Source organism: Protopterus annectens, chromosome 8.part0 (assembly GCF_019279795.1).
Source record: "Protopterus annectens isolate FY-2018-M chromosome 8.part0, PAN1.0, whole genome shotgun sequence".
NCBI classification, from domain to species: Eukaryota; Metazoa; Chordata; order Ceratodontiformes; family Protopteridae; genus Protopterus; species Protopterus annectens.
Genome location: NC_056741.1, coordinates 1,793,448,402 through 1,793,473,775, shown reverse-complemented (window position 1 = coordinate 1,793,473,775; position 25,374 = coordinate 1,793,448,402). Strand labels below are relative to the sequence as shown.

At 46.0% G+C, this 25,374-nt stretch overlaps 1 protein-coding gene across 1 annotated transcript in view; it reads right to left on the bottom strand.

The window, feature by feature from the left end:
- Positions 1 to 25,374, bottom strand: part of CNOT1 (CCR4-NOT transcription complex subunit 1) — a 4,219,019-nt gene that overhangs the window by 3,943,092 nt on the left and 250,553 nt on the right. Inside the window, exon 3 of the mRNA XM_044079520.1 lies at positions 19,937 to 20,035. Coding sequence (XP_043935455.1) covers positions 19,937 to 20,035 — 99 coding nt within the window. The remainder of the gene's footprint in view (positions 1 to 19,936; positions 20,036 to 25,374) is intronic.

Sequence of the window (25,374 nt, the reverse complement as noted above, 5' to 3'; positions counted from 1 at the left end):
CGGAGCCGAGCTCACCAAGGCCGAAGCTCCAAGGGGAAAGAGCGGGGTCGGACAAGGGTCCGATGCCACTCACCCCCTCGGAGGAGACCAGGGAAGCCCGACCACCGAATCCCTCCAAGGAAGGTCTCGAGGAGGAGATGAGAGTAGATGCCGAGGGTGCAGAAGGGGGGGTATCTGCCCCTCAGCCATAGCAGTAACTATCCCCGTAGACTCCAGCTCCAAACTCTGGGGTAGAGTCGAAGGAGGAACTTTAATAGGGTGTGGACTAATAGTCGTCTGTTGAGACGGACTATGAAGCATCTGGGCCAGTGCCTGTGATTTTAATAATCTACTTACCACCCTCTCTAAATCATGGTCCGATAACCTGGACGACCTAGATGATCGGCTCCGATGGCTCAGTTCCGAAAGAAGGTGAGGCCGGAGCCGACAGAATCGGCTCCAACGAGGGAGACCTGGACCTCTTCCTCAAAGGAACCATCGGAGCCAACAAGGCTACTGATCCAGTCGGAGCCGATAACTTTTCGGCTCCGAGAGAAGATCTAGACGCATCGGCTCCAGCCAGAGCCGATGCAGGCATCGAAATAGCGGTGTCGGAGCCAGTCGGCGCCGACACCGAAGCCTGGGTCACATGGTGGTCGGAGCCAGTACTCGGAACCGACACCAAAGTGACCAAAGAAGTATCGGCACCGATGGGATTTAGCCAATGTCGGATCGGCTCCAGCCGGAGCCGATCTCGACTCCGACAAAGTCGGAGCCAAGGCCGAAGGCTTGGATACAGAAGCCTGGGCCTTAGACTTAGAAGGCTTTCCCGGAGCCGATTTGGCCGGGGAGCCCTCCGGTTTAAGGAGTCCCCTTAAAATCAATTTGTTTCTCCTCTCCTGCAGGACACTCTGGCTAAAAGAATGACATATCGCACAGGAGTCCTGCAGGTGGAGAGGTCCCAGGCAGTATAAACAAGAAGTGTGACCGTCTGTCAGAGACATCTTCTGACAGCACGAGTCACACTTCTTAAAGCCTGAGACCCTCTGCTCTTTGGACATAGTGGACACAAAAACAGAACCACACAGTCCCAAACAAACAATTAAATTATAGTTTAAACAGTAAAAACCTCACACACACACACACACACACCCTGACAGGGGGGGGATGGGAGGGAAGGAAGGCCTGACTAAAAAAAATTAAGGAGGAAGGATAATTTTAGTCAAAAAGGGGCTTACAATTAACTAAAAATGAAAGATCTTTAAAAGAAAAAAGTTTAAAAGTGAAAAGGGGCTAAAAGTTTAATATAAAACACTTACCAGGAGCTGGTAAAAGGAGGACCTCATCAGCGAAGCGGCAAACGAGATCTGGGTACTTACCGCATTGCATCATGGGATATGGGGCTGCCTCGAGCTGGTAAAAGTGACTCTCGAGCTTAGCAAAGTGCCGAGTCGGAGCAGAGGATCGGCTCCGAACCCATCAAGCAAGAATGAAGGCGAGATTGACAACTTAACATGGTCTATTTCTGGCCTGCCCCATGTCGAAGTGAGTTGTGTGAAGATCTTCGGATGTAACCTCCACTCGTGTGGATCTGTGAAATTCCTGCTTAGGCTGTCCACCAGCACATTGTCTTTGCCTGGAACAAACTGGGATTGTAACTGGATGTTTAGGCTCAGTGCTTTTTCCCAAAGATGCATAGTCAGTCTGCAAAGGGGTAAGAGTGGGTGCCCCCTTGCTTCTTTATATACCACATCACAGTGGTGTTGTCTGTCCGTATTAGTAAATGGTCCTGTTGAAGTTGGTGTTGAAAGGCCTCGATGGCATGCATTACTGCCAGCATTTCCTTTTGATTTATATGTAGATGTGTTTCCTTTTGAGACCATTGTCCTTGTATACACCTGCCTACCATGTGCGCCCCCCCATCCAAGGTCTGAGGCGTCTGTGGTCATGATCTGTGTTATCTGTGGTTTTTTGAATGACATACCTGTGTTGGCCTGGCTCACCGAGGCCCACCATAGGAATTCCTTTTGCAGGCATGGAATGAGCGGTATGGTTGCCTCCAAGTTGCTACTGTGCTGAGACCAAATGCTTTTTAGGTACCATTGAAGCTTTCGCATGTGTAGTCTTGCTAATGGAACCAGGAGAATGCAGGATGCCATGTAACCCAGGGCCTGTAGGAATCTCCTTGCAGTCATCTGGGTGAGTTTTGCTAAACCTTTGAAGTAATGAGTTAACTTCTCTTGCTTGTCTTCTGTCAGGTAAGCCATTTGAGAGGCTGTGTCTAATTTGGCTCCTAAGAAGATTATTTGCTGGGATGGCTGCAGTCTTGACTTTTGAAAGTTGACTGTATCCCAGAGCTTGTAGTAATCGTACGACATAGTCCAAGTTTTTTGTCAACATCAATTTGTTGTCCGCTTGTATGAGGCAGTCGTCCAGGTACGGGTAAATTTGTATCCCTTGGAGTCTGCAATGAGCAATTACTGAAGCCAGGCATTTTGTGAATACTCTGGGCGCAGTAGATAAGCCAAATGGCAATGCTAAGAATTGATAATGCTCTGGCCCTGCAAGAAATCTGAGGTGTCTTCTGCAGCTGTGTCTGATAGGGACATGCAGGTATGCCTCCTTGAGGTCCAGAGTAATCAGCCAAGACCCCTTGCCCAGCATGGGAAGGAGTTGCTGTAGTCTCAGCATTTTGAACTTTGGTACTATGAGGAAGGTGTTTAATGCAGACAAATCCAGTATTGGTCTCAGTTGAGATTCTTTTCTTGGAACAAGGAACAGTCTTGAGTAAAACCCCTGGCCTTGTTCTTGTTGTGGAACTCTTTCTATTGCTTTCATTCGAGTGAGCAGAGAGATTTCCTTGATAGCCCCTGCCCTCTGGTTTTGTGGTAGGTTTGGCATGCCTTGTTTTCTTGGCAAGGTATGAAAATGGAACCTGTAGCCTCGGTCTATAATGTCCAAAACCCATTTGTTCTTTGTCAGTCTGTACCAATTTTCTGCAAACAGAGATAATTGCCCGCCCAAGGGAGCTTCTATTTGTTCCCTGGTAGGCGGAAGTAGAGGAAAGTCATTGAGATTGTGGCTGTGGGGCAGGTGAAACCCCTGCGTCATTTCTTTGGTTTCCTGGCTGCCATTGTCGTCCCCTGTAAGGACCTCTGTATTGGCATCTTCCTCGGCCACGTCTGTTTTTACCCCTTTGAAACTTTTCTGGATTAGGAAAGGACCAGTTTTTTGAAGGCCAATTCCTACTGAATCTGGGGGGTTGAACCTGGAGGAAATCTTTCACCGTCTGAACTGATTTGGCTTTTTCCTCTATGGTCTTTAACACATCCGTAGCATTAGCACCAAAAAGCTTGTTCTTTTCCAAAGGTGCATCCAGAAGTTTTGCCTTAACATGATCTGGTAGAGGTTGATCCTTTAACCATGCATGTCTACGAATGACTGCCCCTGTCATAGCTGCCCTACATGAAGCTTCCAGTGCATCATATCCACACTGCAAGAAGTGATTGCTTACTTGCTGAATGTTATGTACTGCTTCCTGCAAAGCCTTCCTGTCTAAAGGATCAGGAGTGGCCAATGTTTTTTGTAAATCTTCCAAAAGGAAATCCTGATATTGTAACATATGAAAAAGGCAATTCAAAGCTCTCATAGATAAGGTAGTGGATGTGTAAACCTTTTTGCCCCATCTCTCTAGTGACCTAGCTTCCCTGTTGGAGGGCAATGGAATTTTAGAGGTGGAAGCTGAAACTCCCTTAGGCCCCTGAGAAATAGTTTCCAAATCAGCAGCATGGGCCCTGAATAAATGAGAATGAGTTTCTGGGACCCTGTAATACCCGTCTGGCTTGGCTGGAGCAGGAGGAAGAGAGTCAGGGGTAACACTAGAGTCAGTATATAAATCATCCAAAACATCAAGTACAGGAGGAATAGCTAAGGGCCTGTGCTGGGGCTTCTTAAGGAAAGTCCGAAGGCGTTTTCTGGAATCAGAATATTCCTGGCCTTGCCACTTGAAATGTTCCCTCATGGTATGCAGAACTTCCCCAAAAGAAATATCCTCAGGCGGGGAGGCAGAGGGGATGGAATCCTCTGCATCAGAGTCCTCATAGGTCTGGAAGAGCTCTTCCTGGCTATCAGAATGGACAGAGCCCTCAATCTTCATCTGACGGAGTAGGGTCAGAGGGTTCAACCCGGGGTCTTTTATCAGAAGGAGGCTGGGATCCTCTCTCAGGATGGGCCTGTGAACCTCTAATCATAGAAATTAAATCAGCAGCCATAGACATAATTTGCGTGTCTGGAGCAGGCTGAGGAAAGGTTTTAGTAGTAAGATGCTTTGTTTTGCTGGCTGCCTTAGCCCTGGTGTAGGCCTTAATAGACATGGCCATAGGAGGCCTGGCAGCTCCACGTGCAGGAGTGTCCTTGTCTACAGCAACGGTCTCGGGCATTTCCTCGGTTTCGGTGTCCGGAGGAAAATCAATGACTGGCGGAGTGATATCAGAAATAGGAGTCGTCTGTAATGCGGTGACTTCGGTTCGGAGCGGTGGAGAGACAGTCTCTGAGGGAACCGGAGCACCCGCGATAGGCTTTGGCGTTGAGTCGGTGGCAGATGCGGGCCGAGGATGTCGGTCCCGGTCTTTTCGCTTCTTAGTTTGTGATGTCGGAAGATCCGACGGCATTGTGTAAGCGAATTTATCGCCGAAAAAATCTTCAGCGAACACCGCCCGGCGCCTGAGTGCGCGCTTGTTGAAGCGAACACAGGCTACACAGGTCGAGACGTCGTGGTCTGGGCCAAGGCAAGGAAGACAGTAAGAGTGGAAATCCTTATGAGGTATTTGTTTACCACAAGAAAGACAATTGTTAACTTTTTCAGTAATTTCTGACATCGGCTGAGGCAAGAAAAGGTCCCCAACGGGGTACTTAGCTTTTTTGATGACTTATGGATCGAAGAATACAGGAGCTGACCGACCGGCACTTGCGAAATGCTTCTGCTTCGGGCACCGCGCAGCAAGAAAGACTGAAGAAGATGGCGTCGGCTGATGCTTATGTACTCCAGCCGCTCTGACGGAGAGAAATGCAACATCAGCCGACGTCGGACCCAGACTTTGGAATCCGGCCGACCGAGGGCTGCCTGAGGCAGGACAACCCACATGTTATGACTGCAGTTGCATTCTTGAAGGACATCTCTTCCATTTATCTGAGTATGCTTTCCTGGTGCTAGGCCTTCTGGCCTCCAGAATGACATCCATAACAACTTTGGAGAGAGGCATTGCTTGCTTGACTACGGAATTTTCCATGAAGCTAGGTTTAAGGTCTTTAGCTGGCTGTGAAGTATCTGATTGTTGTGCAGTCAGCAACTGTGGGATTTCAGGCAAAATCCAGGGTGGTTCTTGTGCTAAGTTCTTTAAGATTGGGTACCAGTGCTGGCGTGGCCAGTCTAGTGCAATCAGTATCATTTTTGGCTATTCCTGCCTGGCTTTTATGAGTACCTTTGGGAGGAGAGGTAAAGGGGGGAAAGCGTATACTTGTAGTTTTTTTCCAGCTGAATGAGGGGACATCCACTTTCCATGCTTGTGGATGGTAGCTCCTTGTGCAGAATTTCTGTAATCGGTAGTTCTTTGGGGAAGCAAACAGATCCATGGCTGGGCTCCACCATTTTTGCGCTATCATTCTGAATATTTGTGGATTCAGTTTCCATTCGTGTGGGTTCATAATGTTTCTGCTTAGGTCTGCCAGTGTGTTTTTCTCTCCTGGCAGGAATTGTGCTTGTAGATGAACTTGGTAGTTTAGAGCTGTTCCACAAGGTCATGGCTTTTCTGCAGAGGGGGTAGGTGTGTGGCCCCTTGCTCGTTTATGTACCACATAACTGTGTTGTTGTCTTGTCTTTAGTAGTAATTGTCCTGGATGCAGTAGGTCCTTGAAAGCTACAACAGCATTTTGTACAGCTAGCATCTCTTTTTGATTGATGTGGAGATGTCTTTGCGCTGTGGGGCACTCACCCTGGATACATTTTCCTGCCATGTGTGCTCCCCTGACGTAATCTGATCCATCTGTTGTCAGTTTGCCTGGCTGTGGGTTGAGTGAAAGGCTGTCCCTTGTTGAGGTGACAAGCTTGTGCCCATCGAAACTCCTGTTGTAGGCAAGGAATTAGTGGCATAACCATTTCCAAACTTTGACAGTGTTGAGGCCATATGCCCTTTAGGTACCATTGTAGTTTCCTCATATGCAGTCTGGCATAAGGAATTAGTAGTATGCAAGATGCCATGTTGCCCAAGACCTGCAGAACTTTTCTTGCAGGAAGTTGGGTCTTTGTTGCCATTAATTGAAAATACTGAGTCAGCTGTCCTTGCTTGTCTGGCGTGAGATGAGCCATCTGGGCCATTGTGTTCAAGCTGACACCCAGGAATATTAGCTGTTGAGGGCACTAGTTTTGATTTCTTTTCATTTACTGTGAACCCCAGGCAACTTAACTTTTTTACGTACGCCAGATGCTTTAGTAGAATGTCCTTGCTGTCTGCTTGAATCAGGCAGTCGTCCAGGTATGGATAAATTTTAATTACTTTTTGCCTGCAAAATGCAATTACTGGCCAGGCACTTTGTGAAGACCCTGGGCGCAGTAGATTAATGAAAGGGCAGTGCAGGGAACTGATAATGCATTGAACCAGCTAGAAATCTGAGGTATCTTCAGCAGTTTTGTCTGACTGGACCTCAGAGGGCATACCTGCATGTCCCTATGTCACGAGCCAAGCTTTCTTGCCCAGCATGGGAAGAAGCTGCTGTAGTGTCAACATCTTGAATTTCGGTACATCCAGCTAAGTGTTTAGTGTAGAAAGGTCCAGAATGGGTCTCCAGGCTTTGTCTTTTCTGGGAACCAGAAAGAGTCTTGAATAAAATCCTTGTCTCTGTTCCTATGGTGGTACCATTTGAATAGCTCTCATGTCCATGAGTGCTGTAATTTGTCTTTGAGCCTCTGCCCATTGATTCGGTGGCAGATTTGGCATTCCTTTTAGCCTTGGTAGGGTGTGAAAATGTAACCTGTAACCTTGAGATACAATGTTGAGAACCCATTTGTCTTTGGTGATGCAATGCCAGTTGTGATAGAAAAGTGCCAGTTTTCCTCCTAAGGGGGCTGCCAAGAGAGAACTGTTTGGCAGCTGTAGTGGAAAGTCATTGAGTCGTTTTTTTTATAAGATTGAGGCCCATCGTCTTTTCTGGCCTGGTGTGCCCCACTGTCGAGGCCTGTAAGGGCCTTGTGTCCGACCTCTACTTCTTGGATGTCTGCATCTGCCCCTTTGAGGTCTGTCTGACTGGAAAGGACCAATATTTTGTTGGCCAATTTCTGCTAAAACGAGGAGGCTGAACCTGTAAGAAATCTTTCACCGTTTGCATAGATTTTGCCTTATCCTCCTTCTTTAATACCTCCTCTGCCTTAACTCCAAACAGCACATCCCGCTGCAGAGGTGCATCCAATAATTTTACCTTAACATGATCTGGTAACGTATGTTCTTTTAACCAAGCATGCCTTCTAATGACAGAGCCTGTAACTGCTGCTCTAAAAGAGGCCTCTAAGGAGTCAAACCCACATTGCAAAGTATGTTTTCCCTCTTGTTCAGCAGCATGCAATAAATCCTACATTTCATTTAAGTTAGGATGATCTGAATCTGGAAGCATCTTTTGTTTCAACTGAGACATCAAAAATTGCTGATATTTTAGCATGTGAAACAGGCGATTCAAGGCTCGCATTGCTAAAGTTGGACGTATACCCCTTCTTTCCCCATCTGTCTAAAGCTCTGGAATCTGTCAGAGGGAACTGGGTTTTTTGCTGATGAAGCCTTAATCCCTTTGGGTCCTTGAGAAATAGTTTCAGGGTCAGCAACAGGGCGTTTGTACAGACATTTGTGAGAGTCAGGGACTCTAATATCAATCAGGTTTAACTGGGGCTGTTGGTAAGGAGTCAGGGTTCAAACTGGATTCAGTGTACACATCATCCACAATGTCTACAACTGGCGGGATAGCAAGGGATCTGTGTTGAGGCAATAAAAGGAAGTCTGAGCCTTTTCTTGGATTCTGTGTAGTCCTAACCTTCCCAATGGAAATGCTCCCTCATGGTATGCAAGGTCTCCCCAAAGAAGTAATCCTCAGGTGGAGAGGCTGACTGAATTGATTCCTCAGCATCAGAATCCTCATAAGGGGGGTAAAGAATATCCTAGGTCCGAGGAAGAGTCAGAGGAAATGGACACCTGGTCAGAAGATTCATAGTCTGCATCCTGTCTGGGCCTTTTATCAGGAGGGGAATGGGACCCCCTGATCAGGGTGATTAGGTCCTCGGCCATTTTTAGCATCTGTTTCTTAGGCATGGAAGCCTGTCTTGGAGAGAGTTGTGTCTGTTTCTTTGCTTTTAAGGGGGGCTTAGACTTAACAGTGGGTTTTAATAGTTAACAGGGTAGGTCTGAAAACACCCTCTAACTGTGGATTGCTCAGCTACTTCGACTCCCTCTGTAGGTTTAGGATCAGTAAGCGGAAGGCCTAGTGCGTCCAAAGGCCCAGCCAGCTCCACGTGGGAGCCTGATGCGGTCTGTGGAAGCGGTAGTCAGGGGCTGCATAGGCACCTCGCTGAAAACCGGAGAACCGGCCTAGAAGAAGCCTCATAGTCAGTTTTGGGGCTCGAATGCCTGTCCTTGCACTTTTTATGTATTGCGGTAGTCGGAATTTGACAGCATGGTGTAATTAAATTTTCTACCAAAATAATGTCGGGCAAAATCAAACAGACATTTAATAGTACGCTTGTTAAACCTAGCACAAAACCAAGAACCAGTGACGTCGTGGTCAGGGCCTAGGCATGGAATACAATAGGAGTGGAAATCCTTATGAGGTATTTGCTTACCACAAGAAATACAGTTATTAACTTTTACTGACATCGGTCTGAGGCAAGAAAAAGTTTCCCCAACGGGGTACTTAGCTTTTTTAGAAGACTTCTGTTCTGGATTCGGAATGAAAACCTCAGGAGTAGGCCGACCGGCACTTGCGAAATGCTTCTGCTTCGGGCACCGTGCGACGAGAGACTAAAGAAAATGGCGTCGGCTGCATCTTATATACCCCTGTCGCACCGTCGGGGAGGAGGCGACAGCAACAGACGCCGGACCAAGACTTTGGAACTCTGGCCAACTGCGGGACCGCCTGGCGGCAGGATAACTCAAGTGTAATGACTGCAGCAGTGTAACGCGATGAACATCTACATTTAAAACTGCCAGAAAAAGTGCTCTGTTTAAAAGTACAGTTCAGTTTTGTGATGGTTCTTTCAACAGTCTCCTAGATAGATTTAACCTTCCTAACCAGGAAGTACATTTAAATGTGGAAAATTCCCTCTCAAAGGTGCAACACAAAATGTTGATCCTCAAAGTCCACACAGGAGCACTCTTCATGGCAAGAAGCCTGTGAAGGGAATGGCACTTGTGTTTTTAAGCAGCCCAGCTAAAGCTGCACAATGGTTTGTTTGTGTGTGTGTGTGTGTGTGTGTGTGTGTGTGTTGGGGGGGGGGGGTGGAAGGTGCCCTAAAGCTTTGGAAGCTGGCCAAATGTCAAGATATCTTTGGCAAGATATAACCCATAACAGTCAAGGCAACTTCTGCAGGAGTGATCAATATGCTCATCTTAATGCACATATATCTTGATTAGCTATGCATATGGACAGTAATCATTTGAAATTTATAATCTACAATCCTGACACTGAATGTCCAAACATCCAAGTTTTCATATACCAAGTCTGGTAATACTTTCTCAGAATACTTCCTCACCTCAGAGTTGGCATATACAAATTCGGGGGGGGGGCTTGCCTTCAACAAATTCATTTTAAAAAAAAAAGTTATTTCAGATATTAGCTTTTCTCCTACCAGCATTTCAACAGGGGTTCCATACATACATACAACTCAGTGTGCTTCAATTATCCAGTATCACATTGAAAAATGCAGGCTGAAAGTAATGAACTGGTGGCTACTTGAATATGCATGCTTCTTGATGCAGAAGTGTCAGGAGTCCATTGTAGGGACCAATTTTTGACCACATCCATGAGAAGGGAAACAAGGAGCATTTACCCAAAAACATGTAATCTGATGCAAACACCAACTTCGCTATTAGTGGTGATCAAGAGGCAAAATACTTTTCATAGGTTCATATTAGGCTATCTGCCCTAGGGCATTTATAAGCCTAGCTAGAGTGAGTTTGGCTTTCGCCACCCATTTTAAATTAATTTTGCTATGCCCTTTTTCGAGGTTAGTATACCGTGCCTCTGTAACAGTGACACAGAAGTGATACCCCGGGTAAACCTAACATCGCCCATCCACTCAAGATTACTCTTGAAGAGAGTCAATGAGGGACTCTGCCTAACCTGGACTGGGATTTTATTCCAGAGTGAAGGGAGCCTCTGGGTTATGAATCTGTCCCTCCAGCATGTCCTATTTATTTCAGTGCTGAGGTTCAAGTCTCTTGAGCGTGTAGCTCAATGGGATTTGGATTTTCTGAGGTGCAGCATGTCCATTAATTCCAGGTTGGACATGGCTTTATACGTCAGGCACAGATCGCCTCTGAGCAGGCGGTATGCCACTGAGTAGAGCTGGAGTTTCTTTAACCGGGCAGCATACGGCATCTGTTTGAGCCCTTTGATCCTCTTGGTGAGGTACTTTTGGGGTCTTTCCAGTTGCTGCAGGTGTCTGGTAAGGTACATCCCAAAAGGGGCATTGTACTCAATTATGGGCCTGATGAGGGAAGAGTAAAGAGGCACGATGACCTCCCCTGATCTAGATGTGAATACCTTCATGATTAGGTGGGCTACATAAAATGTTCTTCTAACCACTTTGGCCACGTGGTTGTCAAATGAGAGATTGCTATCAACTTGGGTCCCCAAGTACCTAATTACTTCTTCTGTACTTAATGGATTACCCCCTATGTGGTAATTTGTGGGCACTGTTTTTGCCAAAGGGGATGACTATACACTTTTTGGCGTTTAGCTTGAGGCCATGGCTCTGGCACCAGTTGTCTGTTTCTATGAGGCCCTTTTGGAGAATGCTTGTGTCGGCTGGAGAGTCTATTATGGCGCCCAGTTTGCAGTCATCTGCAAACTTGGTCAGCCACAGTCCTTCCGTGTTGGCCTGTACCTCCGAGAAATGTACACCAAACAAAAGAGGTCCCAGGACTGAGCCTTGTGAGACTCCACTTGTAACTGGTTTGGAGTCTGACATGGCTCCAGCAATTCTAACCATGTGGGTTCTGTCCTTGAGCCAGTTTGCAACCCATCTAGTGACATAGGGGTTTATATTTAAGCTGGTGAGCTTATCTATAATGCCCGAGTGGGGTATTGTATCAAAGGCTTTTGCGAGGTCCAGGTAGGCTGTGTGGACCACCTTCCCCTCGTCAATGGCCTTGGTGACTGTTTCAAAGAAATCAACCAGGTTTAAGAGGCAGGATCTGCCCTTAAAGCCGAAAGTACAGTTTTGTACCTACCATAAATGTAGATGTTCGAGTGCTAATACAGCTGCAGTCATAACAGATGGGTTCTCCTGCCATCAGGCGGGTCCTCGGTCGGCCGAATTCCAAAGTCCAGGTCCGGCGTCTGTTGTCGTTGCTTCTTCCCCGACGTCAGTGCGCCAGGGGCATAAAAGAACCAGCCAACGCCATTTTCTTCAGTTTTTCTTGCCCCAGATGTTAGGTGCCCACAGAAGGAAGGCAATACATAAATTTGTGTAATAAAGCAATGCAATATAATCAAAATACAGTAGTTGCAAGCAAATACACCATAAAAGAATACCCCAATCAGATTGTATGAGGAGGTGTTGGCCAATAGGCCTGTCCCAAAAGGGGAAGGAGGGAGGGAAACCTGGACTGCAGCTGTATTAGCACTCGAACATCTACATTTATGGTAGGTACAAAACTGTACTATGTTCATCGTGCATACAGCTGCAGTCATAACAGATGGGTAGAATCCCAAAGCTAAGAAAGGGGTGGTAGGCACTAGGTGGAACTAGGAGGAGCTAGAATGCCCTGCAAGACTGCAGTGGCAAAGCCTGCTCTAGTTTTGGAGTATAATGGTAGGTGGTAGTGCTTGGAGATGGTATGCACAGAACTCCAAGTGGCTGCTTCCAAAATATCTTTGGTAGGAACTCCTCTGAGGAAAGCTGCAGAGGTAGCTGTGGGCCCTTGTGGACTGAGATCTGATGCCTGCAGGTACAGTTTTACCATGGAAAGAGTAACAAAAGCGTATGCAGTGGGCTATCCATTTTGAGATTGTCTGTTTGGAAATTGGCTTCCCTTGAGCTCCTATAGCATAGGACACAAAGAGCTGTTCTGATTTTCTGAAAGGCTTTGTTCTGTCCAAATAACGCAGCTGTCCAAGGAATGTAGTAGTCTCTCCCCTTTGTTTTGAGGATTAGGGTAGAAGGTAGGCAAGTGTATAGCCTGATTCAAAGCTACCCTGGATACCACTTTTGGCATAAAGGACGGGTTGGTTCGTAAGGAAACTCTGTCCTGATGGAAGATGATAAAAGGCTGCACAGCCATGAGGGCTTGTAGTTCCGATACCCTACGAGCTGACGTGATAGCCAGAAGGAAAGCAGTTTTCCAGGACAAATATTGCAAATCTGTTGAGGCAGCTGGCTCAAAAGGAGGCAAGGCCAGCTTTTCTAGAATGAAACTGAGATCCCAAGCAGGTATTGGTTGTTTCCTTGGGGGTTTTATATTCTTAGCCCCTCTGAGGAACTGTCTTAAGAGGGGGTGAGAGAATAAAGGTGGATCAGTGTTGTATTCTGCAGAAATGGCTGAGGCATGGATTTTGATGGAGGAGAATGAAAGTCCACTGCTTAGCAGCTCAGCTAGATACTGTAATATTTGAGGTAAATTCAGTTTTCCAGGACTCTGGCCCTTTTTCTCATTCCAGGCACAAAATCGTTTCCATTTTGCAGAGTAAGCTTTTCTAGTAGACTGCCTTCTGTCCTCCAAAATGACATCCTGCACCTCCTTGGAGAGTAGGGTCTGTTGTGATGTTAAGGAATCTTCCATGCGGCCAGATTGAGTGTTTTCAGCTGACTGAAGAGTTTTGAAGCTGTGCTGAGTCAGAAGAGTCATTAGAGGTAGGGTCCATGGAGGGGAATGCGTCAGGCTCCTCAGGAGTGGGTACCAGTGCTGTCTTGGCCAGTGTGGAGCAATGAGAATCATTTTTGGTCTGTCTGCTCTGGTTTTTAATAGAACTTTGGGCAGCAGAGGAAGATGCGGAAAGGCATACACTGTCATTGTTGTCCAACTGAGAGCGCGTCCACTCCCCAGGCCTGTGGATGAAAAGTCCTTGAGCAGAATTTTGTCAATTGGTGATTTTTGTGGGAGGCAAAGAGTTCCATGTCTGGCCTTCCCCATGCTTGAATTATCTCTCTAAAAACTTGAGGATGCAACTTCCATTCGTGTGGATCTGTCATATTTCTGCTTAGGTTGTTTGCCAGCGCGTTTTCCTTGCCTGGCAAGTACTGTGCTTGAAGTTCGATTTGTAATTCCAGAGCCATGTTCCAAAGTGACATGGCCAGCCTGCATAGGGGGTATGAATGGGTTCCTCCCTGTTTATGCACCACATTACTGTGGTGTTGTCTGTCCTTATCAATAGTTGACCTGGATGCAGAAGGTCTTTGAAAGCTATAATAGCATTTATTACTGTTAGCATTTCCTTTTGATTGATGTGAAGGTGCTTTTCTTTTAGGGACCATTTGCCCTGAATGCACCGATCTGTCATGTGCACCCCCCAGGCGTAGTCAGAGGAGTCTGTTGTGAGGACTTGATTTGCTTGAGGCTTGTAGAATGGGAGACCTGTGTTTGTTTGGCATGCTTGCGCCCGCCACGGAAATTCCTTTTGAAGACATGGAATTAGTGGTATTATTGTTTCCAAACTGTGGCTGTGTTGAGACCATAGGTTTTTCAGGTACCATTGAAGTTTCCTCATATGCAGCTTTGCACATGGGATTAGTAGGATGCAAGATGCCATGAATCCCAGAGCCTGCAGGATTTTCCTTGCAGTTAGCCTGGTGAAATTTGCTAGTGTTCTGAAGTATTGAGTTAGTTGTCCCTGCTTTTCTGGCGTGAGGTAGGCCATCTGGGTGTTTGTGTTCAAGTTGGCACCCAGGAAAATTATTTTCTGAGAGGGTATTAGCCTTGATTTCTTTTTGTTGACTGTGTATCCCAGAGAATTCAACAACATTATTACAAAAGCCAGATGTTTCAGAAGTATGTGCTTGCTGTCCGCTAGGATGAGGCAGTCGTCCAAATATGGGTATATTTGTATCCCTTGAAGTCTGCAGTAGGCAATTACTGATGCCAGGCATTTCGTGAATACTCTGGGCGCAGTAGATAAGCCAAAGGGCAATGCAGAGAATTGATAATGGGTTGAACCTGCAAGAAATCTGAGGTATCTTCTGCAATTTTGTCTGATTGGGACATGCAGGTATGCCTCCTTGAGGTCCAATGTTACCAGCCAAGACTCCTTGCCCAGCATGGGAAGAAGCTGCTGTAATGTGAGCATCTTGAATTTTAGTGCAGTAAAATGTGTTTAGGATGGATAGGTCCAAAATAGGTCTCCAATCTTCTCCCTTCCTTGGTACCAGGAATAGTCTGGAATAAAAACCTTGACCTTGTTCGTGAGTAGGTACCGCTTGAATAACTTTCATGTCCATGAGATCTGAAATTTGTCTTTGTGCCTCTGCCCTTCGATTGTGTGGCAGGTTTGGCATGCCTCTCATTTTTGGAAGGGTGTGAAAATGGAATCTGTAGCCTCTGTTTATAATGTCCAGGATCCATTTGTCTTTTGTGACAATATGCCAATTTTTTGAAAACAATGCCAGTTTTCCGCCCAAGGGTGCTGCCATTTGAGCCTTGCTTGGCATGCAAAGGGGAAAGTCATTGGGCCTGCTTTCTGAATGGCTGCGAACTATCCTCACCACCTCTTTTTGTAGGAGCTTGCCATTGTCTGCCTCTAAACGATCCTTGAGATTGCCCTCTGCCCCTCGGGCGCCTGTATCTACCTCTTTGGGGTCTGTCCGTGGCTGGAACGGACCAATTTTTGGAAGGCCAATTTCTACTGAAACGTGGAGGTTGTACCTGTAGAAAATCTTTCACTGTTTGCATTGATTTAGTCTTTTCCTCCATTTTCTTTAATACCTCCTCAGCTTTAACACCAAATAATACATCCTTTTGTAGAGGGGCATCTAGTAATTTAGCTATGACATGATCTGGTAAGGTTTGCTCCTTGAGCCAGGCATGTCTACGTATGACTGATCCTGTAACAGCAGCTCTACACGAGGCCTCTAGATCAAAACCACATTGCAAGATAGGTTTTACCCACTTGTTCTGCACTATGCATCAAATCCTGCAACTCCTTCAAGTCTGGTTGTTCAGGTTGTGACATTTTACTTCTCAACTGTGATAACAGAAACTGTTGGTACTTTAGCATATGGAACTGGCAGTTTAATGCCCTCATGGTTAAGGTGGCCGAGGTGTATACCTTTCTTCCCCACCATTCTAAGGATCTGGAATCTCTCTCGGAAGGTAATGGATTTTTAGCAGTGGAGGCCTTAATTCCCTTGGGGCCCTGTGAGATGGTTTCTGGGTCAGCAGCATGGCTTTTGTATAGAAATTGGTGCGAGTCAAGAACCCAGTAGTACCCGTCAGGCTTGACTGGGGCTGGAGGTAAAGAATCCGGGTTAAGGCAGGCCTCCGAGTACACATCATCTAGTATGTCTAAGACAGGAGGTATAGCCAGAGGCCTGTGCTGGGGTAGCAAGAGAAAATCCCTAAGCCTTTTCTTGGAATCTGAGTACTCTTGGCCTTCCCAGTGGAAGTGTTCCCTTAAGGTATGCAAGGTTTCCCCAAATGAGTAATCCTCTGGGGGGGGGGGGGGACAGAGGGAAAGGACTCCTCGCATCAGAATCTTCAAAAGGGGAGTAAGAATGTTCCTGTTCATCCGAGTGCTCTGAAATAATGGAGGCCTGGTCAGAAGAGGGGGATTCTTCCTCCACTCTGGGCCTTTTGTCCGGGGGGGGGGGGGGTGGAGAACCCCTGATAAGAGTAATCAAATCCTCAGCCATTTTAAGCATCTGTTTTTTAGGCATGGGGCCTGGAGAAGGGCCCTGTGGAGCTTGTCTCTTCGAATGCATGGCTGCTTTAGACTTAGTGAAAGCCTTGATAGAAAAAGAAGAGGAAGGTCTGAAGACACCTTGAGAGGAGGTAGACCTGTCTACATTTTGAGATTCACCACCAAGAGTGGCTTCGGTATCTGTAGTCGGGGTGTGGGCCGAGGAGCCTGCGACCTCGGGCACAGAAGACACCGCCAATGAAGTGTCGTCGGTAGGCAGGGGCTGCGTAGGCGCCTTGCTGAGAACCGGACCACCTGTAGTCGGCTTTGGCGTGGTGTCGGTAGAAGCCGCGGACCTCGTGTGTCAGTCCTTATCTTTGCGTTTTTTAGACAAAACTGGAGTCGGAGTATCCGACGACATGATATAGTTAAATTTTTTGCCAAAATAGTGCTGGGCGAACTCCGCCCGACGCTTAATGGTGCGTTTATTGAATGTAGCACAAAAATGACAGACCGAGACGTCGTGGTTTGGGCCTAAGCAAGGAATGCAGAGGGAATGAAAATACTTATGCGGTATTTGCTTCCCACAAGAAATACAATTATTAACTTTGTCTGACATCGGTCTGAGGCAAGAAAAGTTTCCCCAACGGGGTACTTAGCTTTCAAGAAGACTTCGGTTGCAAAATTTTTGTAATTTCAGGAGCTGGCCGACCGGCACTTGCGAACTGCTTCTGCTTCGGGTACCGCGCGGCAAGAAAGACTGAAGAAAATGGCATCGGCTGGTTCTTTTATACCCCTTGCGCACGGACGTCAGGGAAGAAGCGACGACAACCAACGCCAGACCTGGACTTTGGAATTCGGCCGACCGAGGACCCACCTAACGGCAGGATAACCCATCTGTTATGACTGCAGCTGCATGCCCAATGAAAATCTGGGTAGGATCCAGTGTCTGTAGGTCCTCAATATCTTTATTTATGAGGTCCATGATGATCCTTTCCATAGCTTTGCAGACCAAGCTAGTCAGGCTTATGGGGCTATAGTTTCCAGGATCCGTTGAGGGACCACTGTTGCTGTACGCCACTCTTTGGGTACATATCCTGTAGTAAGGCTGAGATTGAACAGTAGTTTTATGTTTGGGTTTAGCTCTTCTTGGAGTTCATGTAGGACGCAGCCCAGGACACCGTCTGGTCCCACTGATGCTGTGTTTTTTGCTTTGGAGAGGGCGGCTCTTACCTGAGCATCTGAGATGTCAGGGGGGCAGCACTCAGCTGGGACAGATATTTGCCCTTTTGGTGGGACGAGGGGGGGGGGGGAGTTTGCACTGAACCTGTCAGCTAGGATGTTGGCAATGTCTGTGGGTTCTGTGTATTTTTTGTCATTTTGGACTAATACTGAGCATACCTGGGAATTCCCACCCAGGTTCCTAACATAACTAAAGAAAGCCTTCTGATTATCCTTAGTGTCCTGTGCAATTTTTCTCTCGAAGCTGGCCTTAGACGATTTTATGAGTGCTCGTAGTTTTTTGCTAATACTGATCAGAGATGCCTTCCCTTTTTGGGTGTTTGGAGAGACCTTCATATTTTCCAGTGTTCTCAGGAAGGCCGAGTGAGGTTCCTGGGGGGTTTGGGAGAGTGGTCTGTAGCAGGCTATAAGCTGGAAGGCAGTTTTACCCACTGTTAGTTGCACATGGATATTCCCTGATGCTTCGTGCTGTACCACCAACCTGGAGGTGTGGGTATCTGACGAATATTGATACTCCCCCTCCTTTTGTGGTTCGGTCCAAGTTTTGGGGCCAAAAAGCATGGTATGAGGTATAACCTGGTAGTGCTGGGGTGCTCTTGGCAGCCTTGAACCAGGTTTCTGTTACTGCACAGACATCGATGCTCCCCATGCTAAGGAGAGTTTCGAGTGCGTGCATCTTGAGGTTTAGACTTCTGGCGTTGAGTAGCATTACTCTGTTTCTTATCCCTTGTGATACCTATGGAGGTAGGTTTGTCTTTTGAGCCTAGCCTAAAAAAGGCACTATGGGGGTAGCAAAGAGTCTTTGCCAATATCTGAAAGCCCAGGGGTGACAGGTGCAAGCCGTCCCTAGCGAAGCATCGTGGCTTGTCGAGCATGTCATCCCAGGCTGACAGGCATCAGATCCCCTTTGAATGACACCAATACTTAAGCCAATTGTTGAAATTGATAATCTTGTCTTCATATTGTGGCATCATTCTTGGTGAGGGTAAGATGCTACTCAAGGTCAAGGTCATACCAGCCTGGGCTACATGCTCAGAGCTCCTCTATGTCTCTTTTCATGTAGTCCAGGGAGGTACGTCTCAGGTCATTCACACCAGCATGGACAATGACTGAGTTATATTTGTACTTGCCTTGGAGTGACCTGCGTGCTTGTGTTGTGGCGGATCCTAGCGCCCGACAGGCAGCTCACAGTGATCTTCTCCTTGTTCAGCCTGGTGAGTGGGACGTCAGTGTGCCTAACGATAGAGTCACCTATTACAAGTATATCAGGTGTGTTGTTTAGCCTTAAGGGCTGTGACTGTTCAGCACACTGGCTTTGTGAGCTATGTGTTGCACTTGTTTTGTTTTGGGGTAGCGGTTGCTTGGGTGTCTGCTTTGGAGGTCTCTGCTGCTTAGGCAGCTTTTTATTTAGAGCCTCCGAGTATGTTTTTGTGTGTTTATGTGTTTGGTTTGCTGTCGTGGTAGGTCTATGCGAGACTGGAATTGTAGTGAGTGTGGTTTCCTTCTCCTCCTGACTGGTTACGCCAGTACTGAGTTGAGAGAGCTTAGCCTCCAGTTTGGCTATATGGTTGCATCTCTCACATGTGTTGGAATTTGTTGGGAGGAGGAGAGGGTTGTCTGTGTACATGAGGCAGTTGTAACATTGCCTCAAGATTCCCAGATTCACCAGCTGAACCGGAGAGGATATTGACAACTGACCTTTGGACATGCTAGAAAAGTATTGGGAATTACTTTATATTTGAAAAAAGGGCCAATGGGCAACAAGGTACTCACGGGGAGTTTGTGAGGGTGCAGTTCTTTTAATTTTTTAGTGCTGACTTAGTGAGCAAGAGCCAGGTAACTTAAATGCAATGTGTTACAGGTAGCTTAAATGCAAAAACGACAAACAGTAACTTTCTTTCAAGTGAAACAAGGAAATAAGTACAGTAAGCAATGCAGATATCACTAGGGATCCACAGAAGCGCTGAAAAGCCGCGTTTTAGGTGAAATTAGCATTTCAGGGAAATAAACAACAAGCATACAAACAAAGCTAGATTCAGCAGGCCTGGATCTAGTCTATGCTACAGCAAACAAGGTGTACCAATTTCAGTAAGAAACAGTTCAAATATGCAGGCACTATAAGCCTTTAACCAGAAATGTCCAGCTCAGAAGGGCAGCATCAAGCCTCTCCTCCCACAAGAGTGCAGACCACGAACCTTCTTAATGTAAAATAACTGGCCTGAAGCCCAAGTGCTTAAACCAGAACTAATACATGAAACTCTTCCAAGATGCACTGAAGACTTCTCAAATGTCCAGATTTTTTATTCATATTTTCGGTCGGTTTCTAAAAAACTATTTTGACAAATCATGGAGGACTGAAGTCACTAAATAATGACATGCACTTGAGTTTCAAACTTCATAGACTTCAGAAAATGCATTCTGACAAAACATTCCAGCAACTAAGCTTTTAAAGTGATATTCAAAGTGTGTCCCTGATTTTGGACATTTGTCCCCCCATTTTTGACTCTCTCCAGATTTCTTGCACACAGATTGAGAATGATGGGAGGAAGGGGGTTTCTTGTTGCCAATGCAATAAGGCACTTCTGAAGTTCTCAATCATTTCAAAATCTTTAAGAAACTTAATACCCACCTTCTGATAGTGCAATGGATTGTCAACAGCGTAGCACAATGTTGAAACAAAATTTGGTTTTGTGATCAGCGATGCACACTCCTGAATCAGAAACTGCGTCTGAAAGAAACATGTTACCAGTTTAATAGCAATACAAATGTCAAATGAGCTACTTATACCACACACCTGTAAGCAATTCTACTACAGTGATTACACAAGACGGTCATAAATTAACTCTGGCACTCATGTTTTTAGTTATTAAAAGCAAGTCATCTACACTTGCTGGTGCACCATTCAGCCCCCTCCAAACCATTAAGAATCATAAAAAACTTGGAGGCTTTTGTGTTATGACAGTTCTGTCAATACGACTTCTGTTATGGGGCACACTATGCCATGTGGTACCTGTAAGTCTATCAATACATCTAATGTTTTCTACCATCCAGACCTTCGAAAAGAGTTCTTTTTTAAAGCAGAAGCGAACTGCATGACCCCTCATGTTGTTTACTTAGAGTGCTCAGCCTGTAGTTCTTTTTATGTTGGCAAAACCAACAGGGTGCTCCGTGACGGAATGTGGGGGCATATATATATGAAAAAGCTCTCTACATAATGCACTCTCGAAGCATAGAACAGGGTAACACTCACACTTTTAATTTGAGTCATTGAAATTATTCACCCCAGTATTAGAGAAGGTGATATTCTGACATACTGAACATAGAGAAACCTGTTGGATTGTTAAACTTCGTGCTGACAGAGGAAACTGCCTTAATGAGAGGGCCTCTATTAAACCTCTATTAAAGAAAAGGTTACATAAATGATTTTTGTGATTATAAGACAAGATTTTGTAAATCTATTTTTGCACATATATATTTATGTTTATACATTCTTGTTCGGTGTAGTTCATTTAAGAGCATAGCATTATGTAATCATTTATTTACAATGTAGTATATGGTGCGGTACATTTACTATATATTTTTTTATTTTTGTTTCTTGTCATTAGATAGGTTTTAGTTTAGCCATTTTTGCAAGTGTTTTTTAGTGTTTCCTATTTGCCTGCTTTGCTATTTGAATGAATGAGCATACATTTTAGATGAATGATTTAATTAAGTGCCTGCTACTTGCTAATGTCTTAATTACCTTGAATAGTTCTTGATTGGTTGAAGTCTTGATAAGGTGTATATGTAGTGTTAACCCTTTTAGTTTGAACTTGGTATGAAGAAGGCTCTACTGCGAAAGCGCTTGCCGATTTTGTATTAAATCTGTGGATTGTTTTTATTACTTGAAGACTCCTTGCTTGGTTTTTGGATTCCTTGCCATGATGAAAGATGAATGATTTTATACAGCATTACTGACTTTTGTGCTTTTATACAGCATTACTGACTTTTGTGCTTTTGCCTCTTGCCTGGATTCTGCCTGGTTCTTTCCATTGCTTGTGTATATATTTTATTTTTGCCAAAGGTAATTTGGCTTGAAAGGGTGAAGAGGTGGAAACTGCTCTGGTTGAAATGAATGAGCCTTCACCTTACTAGACAAGGGCATGTTATGACAAGAATGTGTGTAAGTGATACAATCAGACAGCCACTTAGACAGGGTTGTTTTGGCAACTGGTTTACCTTTCCTGGTCTAAGAAAAAGGCACAAAAAGCTGATCTGATTTCTAAATGTATTTTGTTCTGTCGAAATAAAATCCAAGTGGTCTGTGAACAGAGTTGGTGCCACAGATTCCACTTTCTTGGTGCGATTAGGGAAGAAAATGGGCAACTCAATGACTTGATGTTAATCTCAGAACATACTTTGGGCAAAAAGGATGGATTTGTCCTGAGAGATACTCAATCAGCATGGAATACCATATAAGGGGGCTTGATGGATAGGGCTTGGAGCTCTGACACTCTGCGGGCTGAAGTGATGGCCACTAGAAAGATAGTTTTCCACAACAGAAACTTTAGTTCACAAGATGCAGGCTCAAAAGGAGGAAGAATGATGTGAGGTAATTCAAATACCAGGGAGAGTAAGGTGACTTCACTGGAGGTCCCATGTGAAAAGAACCTTTTAGAAAAGCCTTAGACAATTGGTAAGCCATAATATTCAATCCATCGATACCTAGATGAAAATTAGATACAGCAGCTAATTGTACTCGCACCATAGCAGCCGCTGCTCCTTTGTTGAAAATTTGTCAAGAATTGTAAAATGGAAGACAATGGCGCTTGGTAAGGCTCAATTTTATTGGAAGAAGCCCAAATGGAAAATCTCTTCCACTTACTAAGATACAATTTTCTAGTGGAAGGTTTATGGGAAGCCAAAAAAAATTTGACTAGTGTTATGGGAAAGATTATAAAGCCTGGCTATGCGAGGAATTGGAGCAGCCAAGCTGTTAGCTTCAGTGTCTGCAATGATGAAGATCCCCTGATGGATGTGTCAATAAGTCTGGAACTGGGTCCAGGATCCATGGGTCTTCCAGAATGTGATGGCAAAGAAACGGAAACCAAATCTGCCAAGGCCAATGAGGGGCTTATAAGGATGATCGTTTGTACCAAGGATTTTGATTTCTGTAAGAATCTGGGTATCAGAGGAATTGGGGGAAATGCAAAGAGGAGACCCGGGGGCCAATCGTGGGCAAGAGCATCCCTCGGGGAGAGACCTGGCATAGGAATCAGGGCAAAACAGCTTCTGCATTTGTTATGCCTGGCAAACAGGTCACAGGAAGGCTGGCCCCATTTGGGGAAAATCCTGTCCACAATCTCTTGAGGGACCACTCGTGGGGCAATAAAACTACCCTGCTCAGACTGTCTGCTATGACGTTGGATTTGCCCAGATGTGCGTTGCTAACAGAAAGCACTGGGATGACACTGCCCACTGTCATACTCTGAGGGCTTCTCAGCAAAGGGGATAAGACTTGGTCCCACCTTGCTTGTTCAGGTACCAGACCACTGACAGACCGTCTGTATTGCTATTGTCCCTAGGGGAAGGCAGTCCTGAAAGTATTGCAACGCTAGAAGTACTGCTCTCATCTCCAGGACATTAATATGCCGATGTGATTCTTGATCTGTCCATGTGCCTTGGGCAGTCTTTCCCTGAAACCCCCCCCACCACCACCCCCCTAATCAGGGAAGCGTCCGTGGTCACAGTGGTAACTGGAGGGGGTAGCATGAAGGGACGTCCTATTGTGACATGGAGTTGTCAACCATGACTGAAGATCTTTCTTGCAGGAATTCATTATCAGGATGGTGCGACTCATTGGAAGTTCTTGGTAAGACCATTGCGTGAATACAAGCCACTGAAGGATTCTCTTATGCATCCTTGCTAACGGGATTGCAAAGATTGCTGCTGTATCAATCCTAGTACTTTCAATACCTTTGCAGCTGGTGCTCTGTTCTTTGATACAAAGGACAATGTGTTGGCGAAGAATACAAATCCTTTTCGGTGGAAGACGAAGAGTGGTGGCTGACGTGTCTAATTCTGTCCCTATAAAAACGATATGCTGCGATGGCAACAAGGCAGACTTTTCAAAGTTGACTGTAATGCCTAGCTGATCAGTGCGTCAGAGTAGCCTCTCTTGCGTGAGGATGTTGGTGCCTGGTGGTTGAGGTAAGGAGCCAATCGTCCAAATACAGGAACTCCTGGAATCCTAGACGCCTCAGGTGAGCCATGACTACAGCCATGCACTTGGTGAACACTCTGGGGGCTGTAGCGAGACCAAAGGGCAGAGCTTGGAACTGATGATTGGCTCCCAGCTGGAAACGCAAGTGATCCCTGGATGGTCTGGCCATCTTTATATGGTACTACGCATCCTTGAGATCGATTGAGCACATCCAATTGTTCTGCCCTAAAAACGGAAGTATGGAGTGTAGCGTGACCATTTGGAACTTCTCTTTTCTCACAAATTGGTTCAGTCTGCCGAGATCCAAAATTGGTCTCCAGTCACCTGTTTTCTTTGGAACCAAAAAGAATCTCGAGTAAGTTCCGAACCTGGTTTGGTCTGCCAGGACTGGCTGGATGACTTTTCTAGCAATCGGCACACCTCTATTGCTGCTTGTTCCCTGTGACTGGGTGGAACGTCCGGGATTTTTTTGAAGGGAAAGGGCTGGGTGGAAAATGGTATGAAATACCCTCTGGAAATGATACTTTGTACCCAAATGTAGTTTGTTATATCTAGCCAGGCTTCTGGGTACAATGACAAGCGACCCTCAACTGCCTCCAGAGTAGGACAGCCGGGCCTCCCTTCAGGTACAATGACAAGCGACCCCTGACTGCCTCCACAGTAGGACAGCCGGGCCTCCCTTCAGGAGCGCTGGTAGGACTGACCATAGAAGTTCCGTCACCCTGGTGTTGCGGACCCCCTCTGCTGCGAGGGCGGAGTCTTCCATTGTAACCCCCTCCTCTGCCTCTGGAGGGGGACTCTCCATGTGTGCCTTGAAAGGCTCCTTGGGCTTTCCGGAACCACATCTTTCCTCCCATCTGACCTTTAGGAAAGGGTAGAGTGGGGGTGGAAAAACGGACTCAGACGGCACAGTCTTTCCCTCTTGCTCACACCTGGTCAAAGTCTCCTTCACCTTTGGCCCTAACAAAATGAACCGTCAAACGGGGTATTCGTAAAGGAAAACTTGAAAGGTTCCGCGAAGGAACAGAGCTGCATCCAGGCATTCCTACGAAGAGCAATTCTTGTACCTGCAGCTCTACTTGAACCATCGGCTGCGCAAGATATGAGACGCATGGATGAGTTGACTATCGAATTAAGGGCAGCTAGCTGGGTGGCAACTTTGTTGGATACACTAGTAGCTACAGCACCCTGAAGAGCATCTCCCAACTCCTTAAGGAGAGCTCTCTGCAGTCTGGTAAAATGGGTCAAGTAGTTCAGTGACTTGAGTGCGAGTCACCGAACTAAACATGCGTTTCCCATATCTATCCATGATCCTAGATTCTCTGTTAGGAGGATGGATAGACGAAGAAGTCTCAGACATTTCCTTTTTGGTGGCTGCCGCCACCACCACTGCATCAACAGGGACTCCCTTGGTCAAAAGGGACTTATCCACGGGGGCAGAAATAAACTTATTAGGCCTCCTAGGAACAGGTTCCATAGATTCTGGTGACTTCCACGCCCAAAACCGGTCTGTCGAATAGAACCTAATACTTTTATTTAAGGATTTTCCATTAATTCTATGTGCCTTGTTTGCTGCTTTGTGTACTTTCCCTTTAGGACTCTGCAGCTGCCGTACTCGCAGAGGCTGCTTCATTTTTGACTTCCATGCCCTACCAGAGGCCAGATTCATAAGCTCATCGTAGGGCACAGATACACTAGAGGTGGAAGGTTGAGACCCAAAAGCCTTCAGGAAAAATGACTTGTCCTCATTAGGGCTCTTGGACTGCCAATCACCCCTATAAAAAATTTCAAGAATCAACGCAAAGGAGATGTCCTCAGAGGGGGATCTAGGGGACCCTTCTGATTCATCCAAGTCGGTGTATGAT